General features: G+C 38.6%; 2 protein-coding genes and 1 pseudogene across 2 annotated transcripts; 1 reads left to right on the forward strand and 2 right to left on the reverse strand.

Annotated features, from left to right (window-relative positions):
• Positions 1-844: 844 nt before the first annotated feature.
• LOC129238275 (uncharacterized) lies at positions 845-3636 on the forward strand. The gene is made up of 2 exons (XM_054873314.1): positions 845-908; positions 2858-3636. The coding sequence occupies exons 1-2, from the start codon at positions 845-847 to the stop codon at positions 3634-3636; spliced, it is 843 nt and encodes a 280-aa protein (XP_054729289.1).
• A 12715-nt stretch (positions 3637-16351) lies between these two features.
• LOC129238276 (uncharacterized) lies at positions 16352-17266 on the reverse strand. Its single transcript, XM_054873315.1, has one exon. The coding sequence runs from the start codon at positions 17264-17266 to the stop codon at positions 16352-16354; it is 915 nt and encodes a 304-aa protein (XP_054729290.1).
• A 972-nt stretch (positions 17267-18238) lies between these two features.
• Positions 18239-19294, reverse strand: LOC129239096 (uncharacterized; annotated as a pseudogene).
• Positions 19295-24784: the final 5490 nt, after the last annotated feature.

The raw sequence follows: 24784 nt of genomic DNA on the forward strand, positions 1-24784 counted from the left end.
TGAATAAACTTTTGACCTAAATGCAAATTATGTATTCGGTACTTTTCCCATATTATGCTTTTATACATATTTACATAGCTGCTCATTTTTGCCGAAGTAGGACGGTCCACCTTTAGCGGAAACTATTAACTTCTTCTAATATCTTCACCTTTGCGCTGCTAGCACTTGTCACATGCGTGGATTGTGGCCCACCAGCTTACCGATTGGCTAGTTCAGCCACCTCCTCAACGACTTTAGCCAAGACACCTGGAATGGCTAACTTAGTTTCATCGCTACTAAAGACACTTCAGTGAGCGGTGTGTAGAGTTTATTTTGTAAAAATTTTGTTGTAATTATTATTGTTCTTGTCTTTTGCTTGTTGCCGTATAACGTATCAACGCAGCTACTTTTAGAAAATTAGCATTTTTTTTGCATTCCCGCATGCGATTGTCCCACATCTACTTAAACTCTAATTATTATTTATTTCCCTAGTTTCGTATGGCGTCTACTTTCTTCAAATTATGCAGCTGATCTGTAGATACAAAGACAATTCGAAATAGCTGATGGTTTAATAAATGTCTTCTCCTTCTCAACTGTGTTACTTTTTTTTATAAGTTAAGTTTTTCATTTAAATTAGTGAATTTTATTAATCGCTTTTAGAACTTAGTTCGTATCACTAACTTATATACATTTTTTTTAATTCGTTTTTCTACTTCTGCGAATTTGTTCATATAAAAAGTCTATGGGTGTTGGTTCCTTATAGCATTTAGTAGTCGCGCTTTACAGAAGACACGTAAGGAGCAGCTTCGTCTTGTTTTGCTGAAATTTACGCAACAGTAATTAAAATAATTCTAGAAACAAAAAAATGAACTCAAAATCCGTATTAAGTGCAACATTCCTCGTGTTGGTGTTGGCCTGCCTGGCGCAAGGTAAGTCGTAAATCGCCTTGGAATTTATAATGGTAGCCCAGCGCGGTGGTTGGATTTAGTGAAATGTCATAATAATAGTCTTATAAGGATGAAATCTGTTCATAACCATAAGATTTTTTGTAAAAGAAACTACGAATAGACAAATTTAGAAACAATTACACGAGATACTGAGATGAGACCGAATGTAATGATAATTGAGTTTTAGGTTACATACATATATTGGATTTAGTAGTATTGGAGTAGGTCTATCTTTTATAAGGCGAAGTTCTTCTTCTCGACCGTCGTTACTCACACCTAATTGATTTTGATTAAACTTAATAAGAGGAGGTGCTTTCAATTAACGATATTAACGCTGTGAAACATTATATTTTGATTTCATACTCATTGACTTTTATCACTTCCATTATACACTGCTCCCCTATCCCTACAATACTCCATTTGCTTATAAAAGTAGAGGCAGTGCAAACAAAAGAAAATACTCCACACTTAAAGGCTGGTGATCGTTGACGTTTGGCGCATACGTCCTTCGTCTATAACAATGGCAGAAGCCTCATTACTTAATGGTTATGCCCCAGAGAGCGAGCCATTATAGCTAACAAGATTAAAAACACAAGTGAAATCAAATCCTTCCCCTTTCGAATTAAAAAAAAAAAATCGAAAAAGTAAAGGTCATTTTGCCCTTTTGCCCTACCATCAGTAGATAATAAAAAAATAAATAATTGGCGCGTACACTTCTGTTAGGTGTTTGGCCGAGCTCCTCCTCCTATTTGTGGTGTGCGTCTTGATGTTGCTCCTCAAATGGAGGGACCTATAGTTTCAAACCGACTCCGAACGGCAGATATTTTTATGAGGAACTTTTTCATGGCAGAAATACACTCGGAGGTTTGCCATTGCCTGCCGAGGGGCGCACGCTATTAGAAAAATGTTTTTATGAATTTTGCTTTCGCCGAGATTCGAACCAACGACATCACTGTGAATTGCGAATGCTAATCACGCACCAACCCATTCGACTACGGCGGCCGTAGATAGATGCCTTAATATCAAGAACTTGTTGCTTTACTATAGCTTAGGACGCATTGGACAACGACAGTGATTAGGATATAATTCCGTCGTATGGTGCAGCCTAACTCGTGTGTCCCAGTGGGCTGCTCTTTTTTGTATGGGCCTTTGGGACAGATTCTTTTTTGAAGGTTTTCTTTGATTTATTAGTTTAACTAACTTCAAATGAATCAAAGGACAACAGCAAGCCAACGCGCTAGATTTCACCAATTAATATTTCTTAAGCAACCATAGGACGCACAATTATTATGTTGGATATTATGGATGTGAACATTTTTTTTTGCAATACCGAAATGCCAAATCTCGCTTCTTGTGTCTGTCTTGAGCTTTATAATATTCAAGTAGCCCCAAAACCACTTGCCCTCATTTCGTAGAGCGAATTAGATCTGATTCTATTCAGTTCTTCTGTTTCTTTATTCTTTTGAAATGAGCTACTTAGAAATTGATTTGGAGTTGGGTTGATCTTTTTTTCACCATCATATTATTTTTATATATTAATTCCCAGCTAATATATCATTCCTTCATGGAGCTAAAAACCCATATATATTTTTATGTAGGTATACATCACCAATTATTGGTAAATTTTTCCCTCACTGATTCAGTACAAATTACAGCTTCGGAATAAGCCCAGTGATATAAAAATTAGATATGGCATAAACGTATCATATATGCATCATATTTGTAATACCTTTCATAAGAGGTAATTTCCTCATAAAATGCCATTAAATGCGAAGGTACTTATCCACAAGAGCTCGCCAGTGATACTTAGCTTACATTATGAACATTGGTTAATGCAACATACACCCAACTTTTACTAAGCATTTTTATTAAAATATTTTCAGAATATATTTAAAATAAAAAATTAATATACATTTTATATGTCCTTCTAGCTCGCCATGCTCCACGCCTCCGCAACCGAAACGTGCAAGTTGACGACGAGGATGACGTGTCGCCTATTTACGACAGCGTAGCCGCCCGTCGAGCTCATCATAATGCAGAGCGCGCACTCTCACCAAAACAGGCACGTGTTTTCCCCGGCGCATTGGCTATTAAAAAATTAGTATTGTTGAAATTCAAAAAAATCGTACCCATCTCGTTGATTCTCTTGAAGTCGAGCGACGAAAATGAAGCTGAATTGGTTCCTGTTTATCCAACCTCCGAGATCCCATCCGATGTACAGTTCATTCCAACACCAAACGGCATCTCCGGACATCGTGATGTTCAAGCCATTGCCATACCCAGTGAATTGCATCAACAACTCGAACTGAATGGTTTGGCTAATTTGGAGAGTATAGAATCTCTTTTGAACCAAGCTCAAGAAGGTGATGCTGAAGCGGCGGCTGAAGACAAACCTCTTGCTGTGATCAATGAACAGCCCAACCCAGAGGACGAGCTATTGAACGTGAAGGAAGATGATGTAGACCGTTTATTGAACAATGTATCCGTCGATAAGACCAAGGTTGCGACAGCGGATGTGCAGGCAGTGCGTCGTTTGGCTGCTGATGAATTGGTACGCCCAAGCGTTGTGCGTACAACACAATTGCAAGCTGGAGTGGAGGAGATTCCTTTATTCCTATACGCTGCCAAGGATACGCCACAAGTACTCCGTGCTGTCCGCAAGGGAGGAATTCAACGAGTGAAACATACCGGACGTCGCAACCATGCCTAAGAAGCTTATGAAGGGAAAGGTGTTGGGTGTAAGAGGTGGATGGATTTAATATTTTGTATGTTATAGGCGATTAGACTGAAGAATAAAAAAATAAATAAAAGAAAAATTTTAAGTGCGTTTTTAAATATTTTTCGTAAGTGGTTTAATTCGCTTTGAGAATATAATTCTTCTGATGTTTCGCCATTAGGCTAAAACTGTTCAAATTTTGATAACTTAATGAGTATTATTATGCATCTCAATCATCCTTTTTCGCGGTTACTCCTTTTTTGTTTACTACATAAATACTTTTTCATCGTATAAGTAAATTCTTTTTTTTCACGTTCATTTCTTAACGCATTTTGGTGAGCCAGAAATGACAAGGAGATGATGCTGGAAAGCTTTTGAGTACAGATTTACTGGTGCGGCAATAAAATCAAAAAGTGGAGAGGAGAGTGTGCTTCAGTTCCAAATCAATGGACAGAAAGATTGAAACCTTTGCCTGACATAGCTATTTTGGTTGAATGTATTTTGTGTTTGCCGGTGACGAGCGCTTCGTGGAACGAGTATTTTCTAGCGTAAGTGAATCATGGGCAGAGTCGGTACGGTGAAAACTATTCGTATGATGAAATGCAATTTGAAATATTCGTGTGTAGAGCTATACCATTTTTTCTAGTGAAGTGGATGACCAAATGGATAAATTTTTCGGCGCAAATTATGCGAGCGCTGAAGGTGAAAGAAAGGACGCCCGCGAAGGAACCACAACATTTGTACCAGCATTGAGTACTTTTATGTTTTTTTTTTAAGAAATATACATAGGTCGTTCTACAATAGATATTGATTTTTATGATAACAGAATTGTACACAGTTTGGGTACACAGTTTTACAACCCATTAAATCCAAGAATAGAGAAGTGCTACTTTGATGTAGTTGGTTGGTTTTTTATCTTTTTTTCTCCAGGCGGTGTTGTGTACATTTTTATAAACATTTAATGAAATTAAAAAAAGAAAGGAAGGTTAGTCCAATCTGGTCAAAATGTGGTGGTGCTATAGGTTTCGTTGGCTATGTGTCGTTTTGTTCATAGCCAATTTAACTGGTTAAGGATAGTTTAGCCTGCGAACGCCTTGAACGAATAAAATATGTATTACAGGTCTAGTCTGAGCGTTACCGAAAATTTTATTACCAGCAAATTTGGTTAGCTAAAAATAACCACAATGCTGGTGCACTAGCAACGTTGCCAAAAGCATAAAACCCACCATAGACGATTTTGTACTGTGTGATGAAAAGGTGAACCACCATTTTATCAGCGAGTCCAAGGATGATACCAAGGATTACCAGTGGAATTCAGTCACACATTTCACTTCATATTCGCAATGGTATCTTTCCTTAACCCATCTTCGGCCGCTACAAGAATTCGACATAATTTTTCCATTTCCTTTTTAGTCAGTGCTTATAGGACCATAATCAAGAAAAATTAAAAAAAAAAAAAAAATTCTGACCATCGGTGTTTTAGATATGGACTGGTCGAAAAATCGACCGCTGGCCAAAAACCGTCAAACATATTAAAAAAAAAATACAACATTTATGAAAAAAATTTAGCACACGAAGTCAATTTATTTCATTTTATTTCAAATACAAATATTTTTTTGTTGTTTTATTGATAGAAAAGTCAGCTTACAAATTTTTATGATAATCATCAAAACATTTAGTATGTAAATGAATATTGCACTTTTTGCAAGTAAAAATAGTATGTTTTTTGCAAAATTTACACCGCCAAAATTTGTTTTCAATGCTTCTCATGATGGCGTGTACCCTTTCATTGATCCGAGGAAGGTTCGATGGACCTTCATCTCCATGTTCGTTTTCATACTCGTTCTCGTCCTTGTCGTAATTCAATAATTCTGTTGTGACTTTGGAACGAAAATCAATTTGTGACAGTGGTTTTATCAATTTCAATTTTTGCCATCATACAATGAAGTTTTCATGCATTGACCATTGCGTTACCAAGAGCATTTATCCATATTGGCCACCACCATTTTTTTCCTCTCATACATACCCATGCTATGATTATACTCTTGAATAACTTTTGGCTGCGGGATAGTGATAGTTTGTTTTTTCTTCCGACAATATCTTTTAGTGCTAATAATTGGATTGATTGTGGACTTATTAGTTATAACATTGACTACAGCATTATCATTCCAAATGATCCTCGTATTTCTTTTTTTAAATTTCTCAAAGGAGAATCGCCCGTTCTATTTTCGCGTATAGTACCAGTTGCAAAAAATCGACATTCATTCAGAAGGCACATTAGATGGTATGAAGAGAAAAAAATTATCAAAGAAAATGATGTGGCACTAGACCAATAGTTTTATCGTGAGGGGTTGCTGCTCCCCCGTACAATGAACTAGGAAATAAGTACCCACTTTCAGAGCACAAGCACCATGTTTTAAACCCAAACCGGATTGGCTTTCCCTTTTTGTTGAGAGCGTCAGTAATAGGACGAACCTTTGCAAAACGGTCTGCTGCGTTTAAATTCGTGTTGTCAGCGAGATGGAAAAACTGCTTAATTTTTTTAAACCAATTACGACTCATAGCCTGCTTGACAATTGGAACTCCCATGTCCGGTCGAACAGACCAGGTAGTGGTCAATGTGTGGCAAAGTATGATACCCCGATTGGTACAATATTCCAATAAACCTACGTATTTCGATTGGCGTGAAAGTGGTAATATTTGTGATAATATTATTATCAAAAAACAATGTAAAGAGATCATAGGGGGATTTTGAGCATACAAAATGGTGCAATTATACCTATATACGTATACAAAAAGGATTGATTGCTTACCAATTTCAGAAAACATTTCTTCCAATTTGATTGCTTCCACATTTATTGCCGTCCTTGTGTATTGAAAATCTCTGGGTTTTCGCCATATGGGACGGGCAAAATCCGATTTACTCAAGTGAAGAACTCTACAACTAAAAATCTTAGCGAAATACCAACATTCCACCGCTGCATCCCTTTTAGGATAGTTCCGCCCTAGTTCGATATTAGACGAATGAGAACTAGTTCGATTTTGGAGGTAAGGTACTAGTGCTGAACTAGAATTTTGGTTCACTAGTAGTGATTTTCCCTGCAGGGGTAGTACCTTTCCTATACCACAAAGATACTCACTTCCATCTCTTTCAATAAGAAAAAAATATTGCTAGATTTTGTTCTATCCTACATGACAGTTCCTGGCCAGCGGTCGATTTCTCGACCACTAAAGTTTACGTCCATGAAACAGTAAAAATTATTGCAATATCGATATGTTACTTTTTTGATTCTCTTAATTTCATCTTTTCTCTTCCCAATAAATTAGTAACAATTATTAGTTTTTTTGTTTTTCATTATTTTTTCATCTGCACAAAAATCATGTAAAAATAGTGATAATTTCATTCTTTTACAAAAATCTGCCCTGAACCTTTTTTTCTTAAAAAATTATGCTCTGGAAATTAACTAGATTCCAAATTTAAAACTAGTGAAAACTGATCAATAAATTTACATTTACTTTCTGAGATATTGGAGTCCGAAGTTGGTGGTCGAAAAATCGACCAGCTGCCGAAAATGGGTTAACCGCATTTCATAACAAAATCGATAAGACCAATAAGACAGTTGTTTTGGTTAATAAGTCGATTATCGCAAACTAAACGACAACAATGGGATGTATGGGATTTAGCAATACAAGGCAACGGCCTTGACTGGGTTTAACATGGCAAACTCCAGGGATCTATTCTTGTCACTTGCTTTATCCAAGTCGACACACAGCCCCCTGGATTTGATCCTGTCTTTTCCTTATGTGGAAGACTTAAGCCGTTTGCCAACACACTGATCGGGCCTTATCAGTGCGGCTTCAGAAGTGGTGAGTCCACCATCGACCAGATTTTCACATTACGCCAAATCCTGGAAAATACCCATGAAAAGCAAGTCGACACCCATCATCTCTTTGTCGACTATAAAGCTGCGTTCGATAGCCCGATAAGGGATTGCCTCTACGCCACCATGTCTGAGTTCGATATACCAGCGAAGCTCATACGGCTTTGCAGAATGACGTTGAGCAACACAACCATCTCCGTCAAGGTAGAAAATTACCTCTCCGTGCCATTCAGTACCGTTCGAGGTTTCAGACAAGGCGATCCACTGTCATGCAACCTCTTCAACTTTGTGATGGAAGGGGTGCTCCGAAAAGCAGGTATGCATCGTAATGGCACTATTTTCTACAAATGTGTCCAGCTCCTTGCGTACGCCGATGACATTGACATTATCGGCCGCTGTAAGCGAGATTTCACGGCTGCGTTTTCTGCTATCGAGAAGGAATCATCACGAATGGGTCTGGCGGTGAACGAGGGTAAAACGAAGTATATGTTGTCTACAACGCGGAACACACGGCGTGTAGGAACGCACGTCATTGCGGACAACTATACTTTCGAAGTTGTGCCAGAGTTTGTTTATCTTGGCACCGCCGTTAACAGCAACAACGATATCAGCCTGGAGATCAAACGGAGAATGAGTCTTGCTAATAGGTGTTACTATGGGCTAAGTAAGCAATTGAGTAGTCGAGCCCTCTTTCGCATGACCAAACTGACACTTTGCAAGACGCTCATCATACCCGTGTTGCTTTATGGCGCAGAGGCATGGGTAGTGTCACAAAGTGATGCAGCCGCTCTTGGGGTGTTCGAGAGAAAAGTTCTTTGTAAGATCTTCGGTCCTGTGCGCGTTGGCGAAGACTACCGTTCAAGAATGAACCACGAGCTGTATGAGCTCTACGCCGACATTGACGTAGTTCAACGCATCGCCATTCAACGCCCAACGTTGGCTAGGGCATGTCGTGCGTATGGATGAAGAAGCTCCAGCAAAGAAGGTGTTCGAAGGCGAAGTCCAAGGGAGCCGACGCAGAGGAAGACCATTGCTCCGGTGGAAAGACCAGCTGGAGGAAACCCTAAGCTCGCTTGGTGTACAGAATTGGAGAAGGTGCGCGCGGAGCAGAGGCGCCTGGAGAGAGCTAGTGAGGTCGGCCGTAACTCGGTAACGAGTTGTTATGGCCACCTAAGTAAGTAAATAAGTAAACGACAACAATTTTGGTGTAGTTAAATCAAACGAGAAAACAAGTTTTAGTAGTTTGAATTAAAACTGTGAAATTACATTACCAAAAACTTATGAAAAACAAAACACGAATATGTAATGCGAGTATTTGGTTTATGACTTGCGCTCTGTCTGATATTGCGCCTTCAAGCAGCGGATCGACATTTGCTCCGCTCCAGAAACTATTCCGGCAGTCAACTTAGATGTTCCAGAATAATAGCAATTTCGACTGAGAAACAGGTAAATCTTATATCTTCTAGCTTATTCAATTCGAAATTCTGCTTTTACTAAAGGGTTTTTTAATACGAGGTGTTATTTTGCTATTCAAAGAAAAATGTTATTTTTTAATATATTGTAAATGATCGGATGTTTATTTCATTATAAAAAGGAAGGTATGTCGTTAATAGTGAAAAATAACATCCGGCAAATGTTCACAACGACCACGCTTACAGGACAGTATGCTTTTCATGAAATTTTCCATAACCGAATTGCAAATTGGCTGCCCTATGTCCTCGATAGGCTCACGAATTTCATCTTTGAGGTCTTGAATCGACCCTGGGCTGTTGGCGTAGACCTTCGCTTTCACGTGGCCCCAAAGAAAAAAGTCACAAGGTGTTAAATCACAAGATCTCGGTGGCCAATTGTGATCACCTCTTCGAGAGATAACACAGTCCGGAAACTTTTCCCGTAAAAGATCAATAGTTTCGTTGCTTGTGTGGCACGTAGCGCCGTCTTGTTGAAAATAAACGTTGTCCAAATCAATACCGTGCAATTCTAGTCATAAAAAATCGTTAATCATCTCTCGATAGCGCAATCCATTCACCTGTTATTGGAAAACCCTCATATCTTACCAAGTTCTAGATGTAGTGCGATTATTCGCAACTGGACCCGTAGGTGAGCTATAGGTAAAATCCATGAACCAGTGTTCCGTTAGTCGTAGTATATATCTTGTGGCTACCGTTCCATGTTTTGCGCAAAGGTGAGATGTCCTATGTCCCAAGTGGAGTGGCAAGTTGCAAAAGTAATTTTGGATTGAGTTATGTCGATGTCATCCTAAAGCAATATGCAAAAAGTATTAAGTAAACATTACTTTCAAATAAATAGATATTTTATTCTACTTACTTTGCGCAAATATAAGTGGAAAAAACACCCAAAATTGAATTTAAAAGCATGGCTAGATGGTTTTTTTCGTATTCTTCATTGCGTTTTTGGCTCATTATAATTAGTTTATGTATGTGTATATACATATATAAAAGGTGCTTACACCCTCGTTTAGGTGTTTGGCGGAGCTCCTCCTGTTACGTAAGGCGTGCGTCTTGATGTTGTTCCACAAATGGAGGGGCCTTCAGCTTTAAGCCGACTCCGAACGGTAGATATACACGCGGAGGATTGCCATTGCCAGCCGAGGGGCGACCACTGTTAGAAAAAACTTTTTCTTCATTTTTGTGCTTCACGGAGATTTGAACCAACGTAATCCGACTTCCGAATGGTAATCACGCACCAAAAATTAATGCTTTATTTTTTCGCAAATTGTTGAAACTGTTTGATGTTCGATCTTTAGATCCTGGGCGATGCTACGCCCACTAATTTGCTGTCAACTTCGACTATTTGTGAGATTTTATCGACATTTGCTTTAACATCAAAAATGCCTGAACGGAAACAACGGAACCAAAATGGCACATTAGATGTTACAGTATAGGCACCCTAAACACCATTAGCAATTTCAGCGGATGGCTCGCATTTTCGCCTTTTTCAAAGAAAATCTTTAAAATGTATCGAATTTTCTTTTTGTTGACTTCCATTGCTAACACCCTGTTACTCATAACTGAATGGACCCAAAATCAGTAAAGAAAATTCATTTAGAGTGAAATGTCAAGCATAACGAGCATAAGCTTTAAATTTTTTGATCGAGATATCGAGCACTAAAACAATGGATTTCTTTTCCCCAAGCTAATATTGTTTGAAAAGGCACTCTCTATCAGTTTGAATAAATGGAAGAAAACAGCTGTTTAATGTGAATACCACAATAGTTAGAGCAAACGGCAAATATGTAGACAAAAATAACAATTGACGGATCGCTTCAGGTTGATGAATTGCCTTACAGGTTTGGCCTTCAGCTAACGTGAAAAACGAAATTGAGCGAGTAACTTTGGCTGCCACGTCTCCGAGGACTCGTCAGCAGGATTCATAAGTAACACCTCATATTGCTTGATTTTTTTCGTATATCACCTACACATTCTCAGTTTTTTTTCGAAAACAAACTACTGTTATGACCAATGTGACGTCAGCCGATTTACGATCTGATTCTGACATACCTCTATATACATATGTATATTTTCACCATGGTCTTCCAGATGATACTACCTAATGAGACGGCAATTGTGACGAAATGCTTGTTACCAGCTATAAAAGGCCTGCTAATATCAGAAGATTTTTCCAAATTTGGTATCCTTTTTCTCATACCGACATCTCGCGAGATTTTTGGCCGTAATGAATTTTTTCTTTTTTTTCAGTCAGAAATGATGGGATGTTCAAGCAAATGCATGAAAAGTACGCCATCTCTCGAGCTTGAATTTCAAGGTAAAGTGTGCGTAGTCATACAAATTTCAGAACCAGCTAACTCACTTACTTTGTACATACTTCGTTGTGAGCTTGAACTCAAACCCATTTAGAACGCATTTTTCTTTCAGAAAATTAATTCAGATGTGAAGCTCAATTTTTGTGAAAGGGCCTATGTGTCTCCCGCTGAAGTAAACTTATCAGCAACGCTGCAGTTCAGTTTGTCACTTTTAGTGTTTTTTTCTGCTCTCAAACAACTGAATCTTCTTTTTCTGCTCAGTTTATAATCTTCTGTTTTTGTGTAATTTTTTCATCCTCAATGTAGCTTCAGTCGTATTCGCAATCACTGTAATCGGTTCATTTCGAGCGCAACAATGGCTCTTGAATTACACCTACGAGTATCGCATACTGTGCATGCATTCCATGGCTTTGTAGTGTTTTTCCTCTCATTGATGGCCTTGGCTGACGCTTGGCGTCAACTTGGCGATAAGAACTTTTTGCACATTTTCGTCCTAGTACGTGATTTTGTGTCTGAATGTGTGTGTATAAGTGGGGTGCAACTGTTGTCGTGTATGACATTTATACTGGCCATGCGAATAGGGGCGAGGGCTCAATGAAAACTTTGTTATAGCACTTAATTGCTGTGATAGTTGTTTTTGTTCTCTACTTTGAATTTCTAGGCAGATGCAATAGATGTGACTTTTGATATTTAGGTCATTGGGTGACGGAAACTGACACTACCCAGACTAGACGGGTGGTGCCATATTGCAAGAAAGAAATATTTTGAATAATTTAAAAATTTTTTCAGTAAGACAATTGTTCATTTACATACATCAAACGCAGTATTTGTATATGGAAAGTCTTTACTGAACTTCTTTTCCATTTAACTTTTACAAATTCATTTAATTCATTAATTGTGGTTTAACGTTAATTCGATTGACGATTCCAATAATGCTCAGTTGCACATGTAAATCCTATCGCTCTATTTTGATGATGTGATAGAGCTTAGCGCATAGCAGTCGGATAGCAGGTGGTTCTGAAAAGGCTGCTTTCTTTAGAATCTAGTGGTTCACACACTTGTTAAAAATATTTCAGAGGTATGGCCAATGTCGCCGAATTTGAAGGCGAATTTAAAGAATCTTCTTACTGGTAGACGTCACATGGGTTATGGCAGCGGTTTGTCTGAAATTGTTTTGGTAATATAAGACAAAAAAATAACGCAACCATCCCTCATGTTACTTCGTTGCCGCCAGAACAACGACGGAAGAGTGTGTGAGGACAGGTGAAATGAGTGGGTAGAATTAAGCAAAAAGCAAAATAGATGGCACCTCTAGTAGAGTGTAACGCCATAACCTTAACCGTGGTATTAACCATAACTATATGACGCCATAAATTATTGGGGCCATAGCCATAGCAACTGATATTTACATACTATAACATTTGTGCATTTCGAAATGCCGCAACTAAAGCAAAGACAACAACATGTATACCACAATGCAACAAATCACAATGCAACACCATGCAACTGGTTATGGTTACGGCGAAAAGCAAAATTCCATTGGTCTCTATGGTTATGGTTATTTTTTTTTTGTTCAAAGAAGGTTAAAATCGAATATGTCAGAAACATCATCAAAGGTGCTATCTATCACACCGGTGGTAAGTGGGGCATGCACCCACTGACCCTATAACATTCCCTTCCTGTCAGCTGATACCACCCTGGGACTGCTAAAAGCATTTCATCAAGGTGGAGCCGTGTTTATGCCTTTGAGGTACATCAGGTACCTGCTTCTAGGTTCCTCTCTGATTGCTTTGCGAGCAGTGGGGCATCGGAAAATTCTTCGTTACTCGATATCGACTTGTCGTCTGTTTGGGTTCGTCTTAAGGCTTTACCTTACGCGTTAGTGCTTGTCGTCCGTTCGTGAATACTCGTACAGTCACCCCCACAGGATACAGATCATGGTTATGCTTAGGACTACAGAATTATGAAATGGCACCTCTAGTCGATTGCAGCAAATTTATGGCGTTATGGATATGGCACCTCTACTTTGGATTTAAAGACCAAGAATGATAAAATAAGAGATTGCGGCTTCCGAAATCGCTGTGTCGTCAGGCCCCGAGAATATATAAACAAAAATAACGTAATTTCCGTGTGTTTGTGTTTTCATAAAAGCGGGAAATTAATAATTTGCTCGAGGTCTAATTTTCTATTGTAATTACAGGTATATTTTATTAAAAGCACAGCAGGGACCACTTGTACCGTGTACGACAGTCGCCTTGAGTATGAAACTTTTTTGATTGCGTCGTCTAGGTGTATCTAAGAACAAAGCTCCCTTGCAGTTGAGAACTTTGTCCTACCTAACCAAACGATAGTACGGAAATATAGTCTGGGTATCAACAACAACAAAAAACCAGCCAGGAAGTCGAGCTCTGGTGTTGTGCCTTCGCTATATTGGAAAAACTCAACCGGTTTTGAAGCGCTTGTTTTGCAGCTGACATAAATTAGCATTTCATTAAAACGAAATATTGGAAAATATAGACGCTAACAATATTGGGTAGTCGAAAAAGTCTTTTCGTATTTCTAATCAAACTTCAACTCATTTGTTTTATATTTATAATGAACTTTATTAAACCAAATATTTACCATTTTGGTCGACCACCTTTTGCCATTTTTCTTCTAGAGACATTATTCCATCAGTGTAAAACTTTTGTGGTTTCTCGGCGAAAAACTGTGACAAGTAATTTTCACAGGCTTCTCTTGAAGCCAACTTTACTCCATTAAGAGAGTTCTGCATTGACCGAAACAAATGGTAGTCCGATGGTGCAAGGTCAGGGCTATATGGTGGATGCATCAAAACTTCCCAGCCAAGCTCTCGCAGTTTTTGCCCAGTCATCAAAGATGTGTGTGGCCTACCGTTGTCCTGATGGAAGACGACGCTCTTTCTGCTGATCAGTTCTGGCCGTTTTTTTTCTATTGCTTGCTTCAATCTCATCAGTTGTTGACAGTAAAGTGTAGAATCAATAGTTGAGCAGGCTGGATCAGTTCATAGTAGATGATTCCTTTCCAATCCCACCAAACACACAGCATAACCTTTCGAGGTGTCAATCCTGGCTTTGCGACCATTTGTTGAGCTTCACCACCCTTGCCCCATGATCTTTTTCGCACATTATTGTCGTGTTTGATCCATTTGTCGTCGCCTGTTACCATTCGCTTCAGAAATGGTTCGATTTCATTTCGTTTCAGCAAAGAATTGCAGATGTTAATTCGGTCCATTAAATTTTTCACTGACAATTCATGTGGTACCCAAACATCGAGCTTCTTTTTGTCACCAGCCTTTTTTAAATGGTTCGAAACCGTTTGATGGTGAATGTTTAGTGCCTTGGCGATGTCATGGCAGCTTATGGACGGTTCTCGTCAATCTTTTCCATAATTTCATAGACTTTTTCAACGATAGGTCGACCGGAGCGAGGTGCATCTTTCACATCGAAATTTCCAGAACGGAAGCGAGCGAACCATTGTTGTGCTACACGAACTGATACAGCATTGTCTAAGTAAACTTCACAAATTTCATTGTTGGCTTGCGTGGCATTCTTTCCTTTTTTATACAAAAATTTCAAAATATAGCGAATTTCTTCATTATTTTCACTCATTTTCGAACAGCTATAACTTTTTTTCAAGTACTCCGAATTTAATTTTTTTTTTGTTGAATGAAGCTTAAAATGTCACCTTTCTAACACCATATGATATGACACAATGTGATTAGTAGCACTGGAGATAGATGACTCCAACGACATCTATTGACAAAATACGAAAATACTTTTTCGACTACCCGATAAAATGCTTGAAGGCTATCGGTCTGTAATCCCAGGCATGCAACACGAAATTATAGTAAAAGTATATTCTAACAGAGATTGCCACTTGCTAGGCAAAGTCGGTATTCCGAGTATATTTTTGTTACGGAAATGCTCCTCATAAAAAGGTCACCTGCCGCTCGGAGGCGACATAAAACTGTAGGCACGCTATTCGGGGAAAAATATCAACACCCACAACGCAAATGGCAAGAGAAGCTCACCGAAATACTCAATGAAGGATGTAAGTGACAATGATATATAAAGACTGAGATTAGGGAGTGGTAACAGACAACTGATAAGTACTTACTGAAGTCCTTAAGACCGGGCCGCATTCGTTTAAGACGAAAACAGATTAAGGTCAATTACTTATAACTGAGTGATGTGAATGTGTGGCGGCTTAGTAAGCAAACAACTCTAAAATCGATAGCTCCACCATCGCCCGAGAAAGTCAAGGTTATTGTTAGGCATCACGATGAATGATCAATTGTGAATGACGGTTTCTACGACTATGGTGATTAGGAATATCACTACTGCGGGGAGACTATTATATCTTGCATGTAGTAATTTTTGCTTAAAATTTCACCGACGACTTTAACCTGCCCGGCTGCCACGTTATCGATGTTTCGGCAGCAGAATTCTTTCGGCACATTTCACACGTATTCTTACGGTCGCGTAATTAGATGGCAACAAAGTAATTTGAGGACTGACTGCGTTGATTTTTTCGTATTTCACCATCACAATCTCAGTTTTGCCATAAAATAACCGTCATCACATCCCAAGAGACGTTAGTAAATCAGCTGACTCTTTCGAATTCGCGACAACCGGTGAACAGTATTCTGTTGTCAGAACCCTCTGAATTCTTCTCACTATGGTTCTTCGCACTCTGTAAACTATGAATCCTATCGCGGAACCAGTATTTTCCATTGTAATAAGCATTACTTTAATCTGATGTTGGAGAAGAAATGGAATAGCGATAGAACTAACTTCTCTAAATTGGATAAGGAAGGCAAACGACCGAAACTGTTTGCCTACGAAGGCAACAAGTGTTTTCTGCCCCAAACAAACTTTGAAAAATAAAAATTTGATAAAAGTGATAAAAAAAGGAAAAATTATCTTATTGCCAACATTAATATTTCAGAATAGAATATGCATTGGGATAACTTTATAAATTTTATAATTCATTAATTAATTAAACTAAAAAGTGCATTAATACGCTAACCGAAGAACGATTGCCGGGGAAAGTAGTTCAACAGCTGTCCGGTGTTTAAAACTCCATAGCCTAAATTATTCAACCCACCACCGATAATCAAACCACCTGGATTACCACCATACAAATTTCTTCCTCCTCCATTTCCACCCCAGTAGTAACGACAAGGCGGTGGACCATAAAAACCATAGCTACAGGTGTTGCAACAGCTGATTGGCGGTCTAGGTGGTGGTAGCATGGGAGGCGGCGCTATCTGCGGTGGTAGCGGCGATAGCGGTGGGCTGACCGGTGGAAATGGACGTGGTGCCGGGTACTGGCAGCAAGCGGGTGACGGAGGGTTAACTACAACAATACAACAACGATTCTGATTGTAGGCTTCTATGGTGCACGGATCGACGCATGACGGCGCAAAGCTCGAAAACAAATCGCTAAGGAAGCCAAAGGTGCGGGCGTTGCGTTGCGATGGATTGATCATGTCGAACTGCTCGACGTTCGAGTTGTTTACTAGGGTGGACAACGATGGCACTGGCACATAGGTGAACGTATTTCCACCACCACCATCACCGCCACTGTTATAGGGATATGCTAAGTTGGGTGCTGACAGTGACGATGGTTGAGCCTGCATCTGTCTCTCTCTATTGCTATTGTAATTGTTGTAGTAGAGTGCTGGTTGTTGTGGTTGCAATGGTGGCATGTTGTTATAGTTATTTTTGTTGTTGTTATTGGGGATTGGCTTCCGCAAGTCGGTGGCCAAGATTTGTTGTTGTCGCCATATTTGCTGCAATTGCTGTGGTGTATAGGGCGTTTGCGGTATTGTTTGTTGTTGTTGCTGAATTCTTTGCTGCGGCGCATTGCTTTGGCTCTGCCAGCGCTCTATTGGTGATTGCGTGTTGTTGAAAATGTGAATCCAGTTGCGTTCCATATCTGCAAAAATGGAAGTGTGATTGATATTTTTCGCCTAAAAGTATGCTAAAAAGTTAGAGTGCACTGCATGTAAAGAGCACGTTAAGCGCTTCCTATATGGAATGCCTATAAGTGGACTTCAAGTTGGGCAGGCTGCCCGCAAAAGAAGAGCTATTCACGGTAAAAAATTTACCATGGGAAAAAATTTAATTAAAAATACTTCTGAATATGCTAAAGTAAAAGTGTGTGTGTGTTTATTGTTGTTTAAAAATTTATTCAGGTATTTAAAAAAATTAATTTATAGGTCGATTATGTACATGTTCAGAACATACATAGGCGTATTAGTGACATGCTAGGAAATATTTTTGCAAGATATTGGTCCATTGCATGGCACTGAATCGAGGTAATACAAAAAGTTACATACATATATGTACTTACATACCTTGATACGTGCATATGAAAGCACATAGAGGAACATCGGGTATTGTGGGCTATTCGAGTTATGTGGTCAACGTTTGATTTTTTCATAATAACAAGCCAGCACTAGAATGATTGCCTATGAACTTCAAAGCTCACTAGGCTGCTCGCCTTTTGAATTGGACTCTTTACTGATGAGCAGTTGATAAAAATATTTTGTGAAGTGCAGTCGATTGGTTTTTCAGTGGCGTGTAATATTAATGATAGTTTTTAGCAAGTGATTATTTTTAGGGGAAAACTTTAGTATAGTGTATATCGCTTTGAAAAAAACGGTTAAAAGGGTGGGGGGGGGGGGGGGATAGATGGGTGTATCCCCATCTTGAATCTGAAAACAGAACCTGCCGGAGGCTTATAGTTTTTAAGTAATTTAATGTTAAAGTTCTCTAATTTAGCGAAAAGTTGGTGTTGCCATACACCTGAAATGAAAACGAAGTTCGCACGCAGCGATGTTCAGTGGAAGGTTCATTCTAAAACTGCAGTATTTTTTGCTGTAATTTAAAGTTGAGAAATATTTTTGAAAATAAAAACATACAACTCATTTAAACTTAAAAACAATGATATTAATAAAGTAATTAAAAGCCAAAATTACGGTTTATAACTGTATTTTATTGCTCCGATCAGTTTAACAAATGGGTCTTCGTGATTTTTATTTACAGATTTTCTCCACAAATATTCAACTATAACATCTGTAGAACAAACAGGGTGGTTATAGTTTTCTTTATTGAAATATCTCTTGACAACGCGGCATTGAGACTCAATTCTTTGCGTGTGAGTACCATCCTCCGCCACAAAGGGGTTGTCGGGGTCGCTGTGGTTTACTTTCTTGTGCTCATACCCATAATTAGCCAAGCAGTCATAGGCTCTCCAGCAGTCCGTATGTATGATAGAGCCTTCTCTGACGTGCTTTCTAATTAAAGGTATGAGCACATCCGCGGAACGTATGTTGTCTGGACACACTTCTAGGCGGAGATCCTCACTACCGTCCTCAATAATGCCGAGAACCCAGTGGCCTTCCACTCTTCTTCCTAAATTTAAACATACTGATCAAAAAAATTCATACTTTATTACAAATACAACTTATTACCTTTATTATACTTCCGCTTGCCAAATTTACTTTCGCCAATTTGTACGACTTTTCCAGGACCCCAAATCCTACCCACCGACTCCTGCCTGTCAATCTGGTATAAACTTACCGCCTCACGGTAGTAATTAAACCAGTCGCAAATGGTGGCTGTTGAAAGACAGGATCCTTCCAAATAATTTTCAAAGCGTACATTTTCGTGCGACCAGCGGTGCGCATATGCGTACATAAGATAAAAAATGTGGGCAGCGAAATCTTGCATTGCTCGAACCACGTTCCAGTAGCTCTGGACACTCCTGACTTCCTCTTGCACTGTCCCTTACTGCACCTAAAGGTACCCAAAGAATCGTTTCCTCTAACTTGTAGTTTCATTTGGGTCCTGAGGGTGCGACAGAGCCTGGAACGCAACACAAGGCCATTTTCCTCCGCAAATGCTACACACTTTTCCGTTGTGTTCAGGTTTTGCATTACTTTCGAAAAGTTCCACATAGACTTTATTTCCAACGCCGTCAGACTATGTGGCAAAGGAGTATTGCCTGGCGTTGAAATCGCTTTGCTCGTTGTGGGAAGTTCACAATCTGTAAATAAATTTATTACTATGAGATATATTTATAAATAAAATTATAAACTTACCGCTTTCAGGTGGATTCATTCTTAAAATTTTCAATGGTATCTTTTAAAGAGCGTATTTTAACTTTTCAGTTGATTTAAAACTTGCACGCTTAAATATATCAGTAACAATACTCGTATACTACGATGTACTTACCAATAACAATATACGTATCAAAAACAATGGAAAAAATAACATTGGAACACAACAGTTAAACAAACGGTATACATACGGAGGTTCCTTTGCATTTTACAGGAGCATCGACTAGAAGGGTTTTTGTAAAATTGTAGAATTTTTGGAAAGTGTTTGCATGGGCAAATGAATTTGCATTTAGTTTTAAATGAAATAATTAGAACATTAGCATAAAAATCAGTAAAAACACGCGTGTGAGTGTATATTTGGTGAATTTTAGTGAAATGTTAAAAAATATACTCGTAGAGTGTAATGTGGCAAATTATAGTGAAGTTCCCGAGGGCATTTTGAAGGCAAATAATTACAAAGTTATTATTTCCCGCATAATTTAAAGTTATAAAGAGTGTTCCTTAACACCTCACTAACATCTCCACCAAGTTACATTAAAAAAAACATTATAGTTTGCCAAAAATTCCCAAATATACATTGTTCTAAATTCCAGCCGTTTTTAGAGCGTGAAAGTTCAGATACAAGTATTGAACTATTACAATTTTTTTAATGCCGTAAGAAACTCTTTTTAAATTATTTGAACAAAAGTTTGTAATACTTGTTTCTTGTAAGTGCTGCAGTGGCTGATGTGGGCTAGTCAGCGTCGGGTATTGTGAACTAATAGCCCACATTGCTCCCTTAACATTTTTTTTCCCAACTATGCATATGTATTTAGACATGCTAAAAATGGAGAAATAAGGAAATGGGACCCCGGTATGATGAAAAAAGCCATTGAAGCTGTTAGGAATGAGGAGATGGACACACTTTTTGCATCAATACATCGTTCTACAATGCAAAGAATGGCCAGAAGTAACGCATCCCCGAGCCTGCTTTTAAAAACCTCACTTAGAGGTAAGCCAATACTGCACAAAGCCACAGAAAAATACCTTGTAAGATATGCATTAGAAATGGAATCAAGACTTTGGGGTCTCACTGGCGTTTCAGCTGGCGGAAAGAAATAAAGTGCCAAACAAATTTTCGGTCCTTAAGTAATGTGCGGGAAAGATTGGCTGCTTGGATTCCTGCGCAGGCACAAATATGAGCTTAGTTTTCGCTCTCCAACGGGAACGTTGGGTTCCGCAAAAGAAAATGTAAAACGGTTTTTCGATTTACTTGAGCAAGAGTATGAGAAACACAAATTTCCACCATCTGCTGTACAGAATGTGGATTTATATTTACCTAAGTTTACTAATTTTTTTTTTAAGATAGTGAACGAAGAAGGTCAATAATTAAAATAAAAAAATGCATGAATATATTCATTGACTTATTATTAACTCTTACAATTGTTTTTGGTGATTTTATGCAGAGGCCCACTTTACCCGAAAACCTTGGGCCATATTACCCACAACTTTTCTTTTCATCAACTTTTAAGGTGGTTTCAGATTTTTTATATCATCAGATGAAAACGATTATATTAGGGTATATTTTGGAATAATATATAAAGATAATTCAATATCTGTAAGAGAGAAAAAAATATCCCTTTTTCATTAGGATTATTTTGGCAGAGTTGGTGCCCACAATACCCGAATTTACATTACTTTTTATACTGTGAAATTTTCATGCGGAAATTCCCAATATTATAGCTTCCACAGCCCATTAACTAGGTAGAGAGCGGTCCGTGCGCTCCTCAAACTTTAAACTCATGTGTCTCGAAACGACTTTTTTCGGCCTGGTGTTGTTAAAAAAAAAACAACTATTCACTCGAATCGTCTGAAATTTTAATATGTTGTTCACAACATCAATGGCTATCGCCCGTATTAGAATCATATTATTATTTCAACTATTTTGTATGTTATATATATATATTATATATAATTGGCGCGTACACCCTTTTTGGGTGTTTGGCCGAACTTCTCCTCCCATTTGTGGTGTGCGTCTTGATGTTGTTCCACAAAATGGAGGGACCTACAATTTCAAGCCGACTCCGAACGCCAGATATTTTTATGAGGAGCTTTTTCATGGCAGGAATACACTCGGAGGTTTGCCATTGCCTGCCGAGGGGCGACCGCTATTAGAAAAATGTTTTTATTAATTTTGGTTTCACCGAGATTCGAACCGACGTTCTCTCTGTGAATTCCGAATGGTAATCACGCACCAACCCATTCGGCTACGGCGGCCGAGCTCTACTATATTTTGCGAGTTTATCTATCTGAGTATCAGATGTTATAAGCAAAATAGTAAGGCAGTATATGAAATGTGGCCCAATAATAGACTTATAACCTAGAATTTTATACCTCCTTCTTAGATGTTTACAAGTTCTATTCATAAATTAACTTTTTTCCGCTATTTCGTCCATCGTATAGCCAATGTGGTCATGGAAATTTAATTTAATTTCGATTTAACTGTGATTTCTTCTGAAATTCTTTCGCTTCTAATAGATAAATTGTGCCGTTCTAATCTCATTTTATTAGATGGTGGAATTATCATATAATTCGACTTTTTTACATTTAACATTAACTTATTTTAATTTTTTTTTAAATACATAGTACAATTAAAATGCCATCAGTACCATCGAATAAAAACTTGCATTTGAACAAAAAAAAAAACATAAAACACTGCACAGCGGCTTTCCTCGATATATCTCAAGCCTTTGACAAGACACTCTATCAATAAACTATTACATATTAATTAAGTTCTACCTCGAAAATCGATATTTCTTTGTCAAACAAGGCGAAGAACAGTCTGAACTTAGTGAAAGTTCAGCTAGTTACCCCAAGGCAATATTATGGGCCCCATCCTATACCTGCTATACACACACGATCTACCACCTTCCGAAGGCGCAATAGTCGGAACGTTGGCGAATGGCACTGCCATACTCACAATTGACTCCCACCCTCATTCTAGCCTCCTCCAGAAAGGTCTTGATCAAATAACTCATTGGTCGAAAGACTAGCGCATTAAGGCAAACGAGACAAAATCTGCCCAAGTCACTTTTCCACTAAATTAAAAAACGTGCCCACCCGTTAAGCTCAATAATATAATTATCCCTACACTAACGTCTCTAAATATCTCGGCATGCAACTTGATAGCAAACTTATATGAAAAACCCAAAAAACCAAACGTGAAGCTCTAAGAATAAAACGAAAAAGAAATGTTCGGGTAAAACTTAGATCTTTTTTGACCGATGCCGAGCCGAAACTGAACTGAAACTTTATGGCCGAAGCCGAGGCGGTCGTTGTCTGTATAGCCAAAAAAATTCTGAAAAAGTTGCTTTTGCAGCACATTTTTAGTGTTGTTGCTGTTAAGCTGGCAGTTTTACAAACACACTGGTGAAGTATTCCGTCCTAGTGAATCCATTTAGTTTCAGAGTGGGAAAAATTGCGAAATTTGGTGGCCATTTTGTTGAAAGTTTTGAGGCCAATAGAGTCTACCGCAATAGAAATTTTCGCTAAAAACTATCCTATGATGCCCATTGGTGGCGCTCTTAGACAAAGGCAAATGACATTCGATATTGGAGAGAACAGCATTGACAAAGTGAGCGGCTTTCAATATCTTGGAAGCCAGTTCACGGCAGATGGGGGATGCAAAAGTGATGTTTTAGCAAGGCTGCACAAAGTAAGAAACGCATCTGCGAGTCTCCAACAGCGTACATACTAGATTTCGAATCTTTAATTCAAATGTGAAGTCTGTCCTCGGCCAGACAGTACTCAAAGGAGGCACGGATATCAGCAGTGAAGCACTAGACTGGAATCCCCACGGTCAGCGGAACCGAGAGGCAGAGGGCTCATGGCACGGTTGCACCGAGAGTGAAATAAAAGCTGTGAACAAAAACTTGAGGTGGCAGCAAGCAAAGGCAAAAGCAAGCGGAGTGGGGAGTGCTCGGCAACGGTGCCCTAGGAACTATAATGATGATTATTAGTCAGAGGACTGCAATATGCAATAAGATGTCAACAAACGAAAACTAAGGGGAGAGAAAGTTTCAGAACGAATTAGTTGGTGTAATTTGAAGAAGACTTGGCCAATTGGAGTCTAATATGATGTGTACCTAAACTACTTTCTTGCATCCACATGTTATTTGTGTTTGCTGGGATATCTTTGTTGGTCAAGTAATTATACTCGCATTGTATTATACTATATAACAATTTGGGTCGGAGCCGTGTGTTTCATCTAGAGGTTGTCACTCGATTTAAAGTGAGGCTTGGTTTAGTATAGTTCTACTTTGATTTTCACGCATTGACAGACTCTAGAGTCTTGCAGCATATTAGACTGAGCAGGAAGTAGCATCTTGATTCTAACCAAAGGCTTGTATGTTTATGCTTGTGAATCCAATAAGGTATCGGAAGCAACAGCAAATGAGTGGTTCTAATGATTCTCTTCAGGTCATGTGAGCGTTGCAGACCAGATGAACGTTGATAACACCAAAAGCGTCGATGAAGTCGTGGAAATCATGGATACAGAAAGCAATGTGCCATGAACTGAAGATTTTTTCAAAAGGAAAAAACAAATTTTTATCTGAATCAGACAATCCTAACTATGATAATTTCGTCGTAATAATAATAAAGCGAAAATACTTTATGAATTTCTAACTTCACCTAATACTTAGAGGTTTCTTTGTACCATTGCCAGCTCAATTCTGCTCAGCTAACGGGTGATTTTTTTAGCTATTCTCTTTTTAAACAGTTTGTTTAAACAGCTGACGCACGTTTCGTGTTTTGTTTCACTGTCAAACATCTTCAGTTTGGTCTATAATTTAACCATGAATCGTCTTACTAACGAACAACGCTTGCAAATCATTGAATTTTATTACAAAAATGCGTGTTCTGTTAAAAAAGTTCATCGCTCGCTTCTTCCATTTAAGGTCAGTTTAATCGACCCACTGAAGCAGCTATTCGAGGTATTGTGACTAAATTTAGAACCAAATTTACTTTATTGGACATCAAACCACCGCTTATGTAGAGTGCGCACTGAAGAAAATAATGCAGCTGTATCGGCGTTAATGATGACCATCAATTCATCAATTATCGATTCGTCGCCGTTCGCAGCAATTGGGCATCTGTTACTCAGCAACGTGGAAAATTTTGCGAAAGGATTTAGGTGTGAAGCCTTTCAAAATACAGCTAGTGCAAGAATTGAAGCCGAACGACCTACCGCAACGCAGAATTTTTGGTGAATGGGCTCTTGGAAAGTTGGCCGAAGATCCACTTTTTTATCGAAAAATTGTGTTCAGCGACGAAGCTCATTTTTGGATC

The sequence above is a fragment of the Anastrepha obliqua genome, chromosome 2 (assembly GCF_027943255.1).
Source record: "Anastrepha obliqua isolate idAnaObli1 chromosome 2, idAnaObli1_1.0, whole genome shotgun sequence".
Classification (NCBI taxonomy): domain Eukaryota; kingdom Metazoa; phylum Arthropoda; class Insecta; order Diptera; family Tephritidae; genus Anastrepha; species Anastrepha obliqua.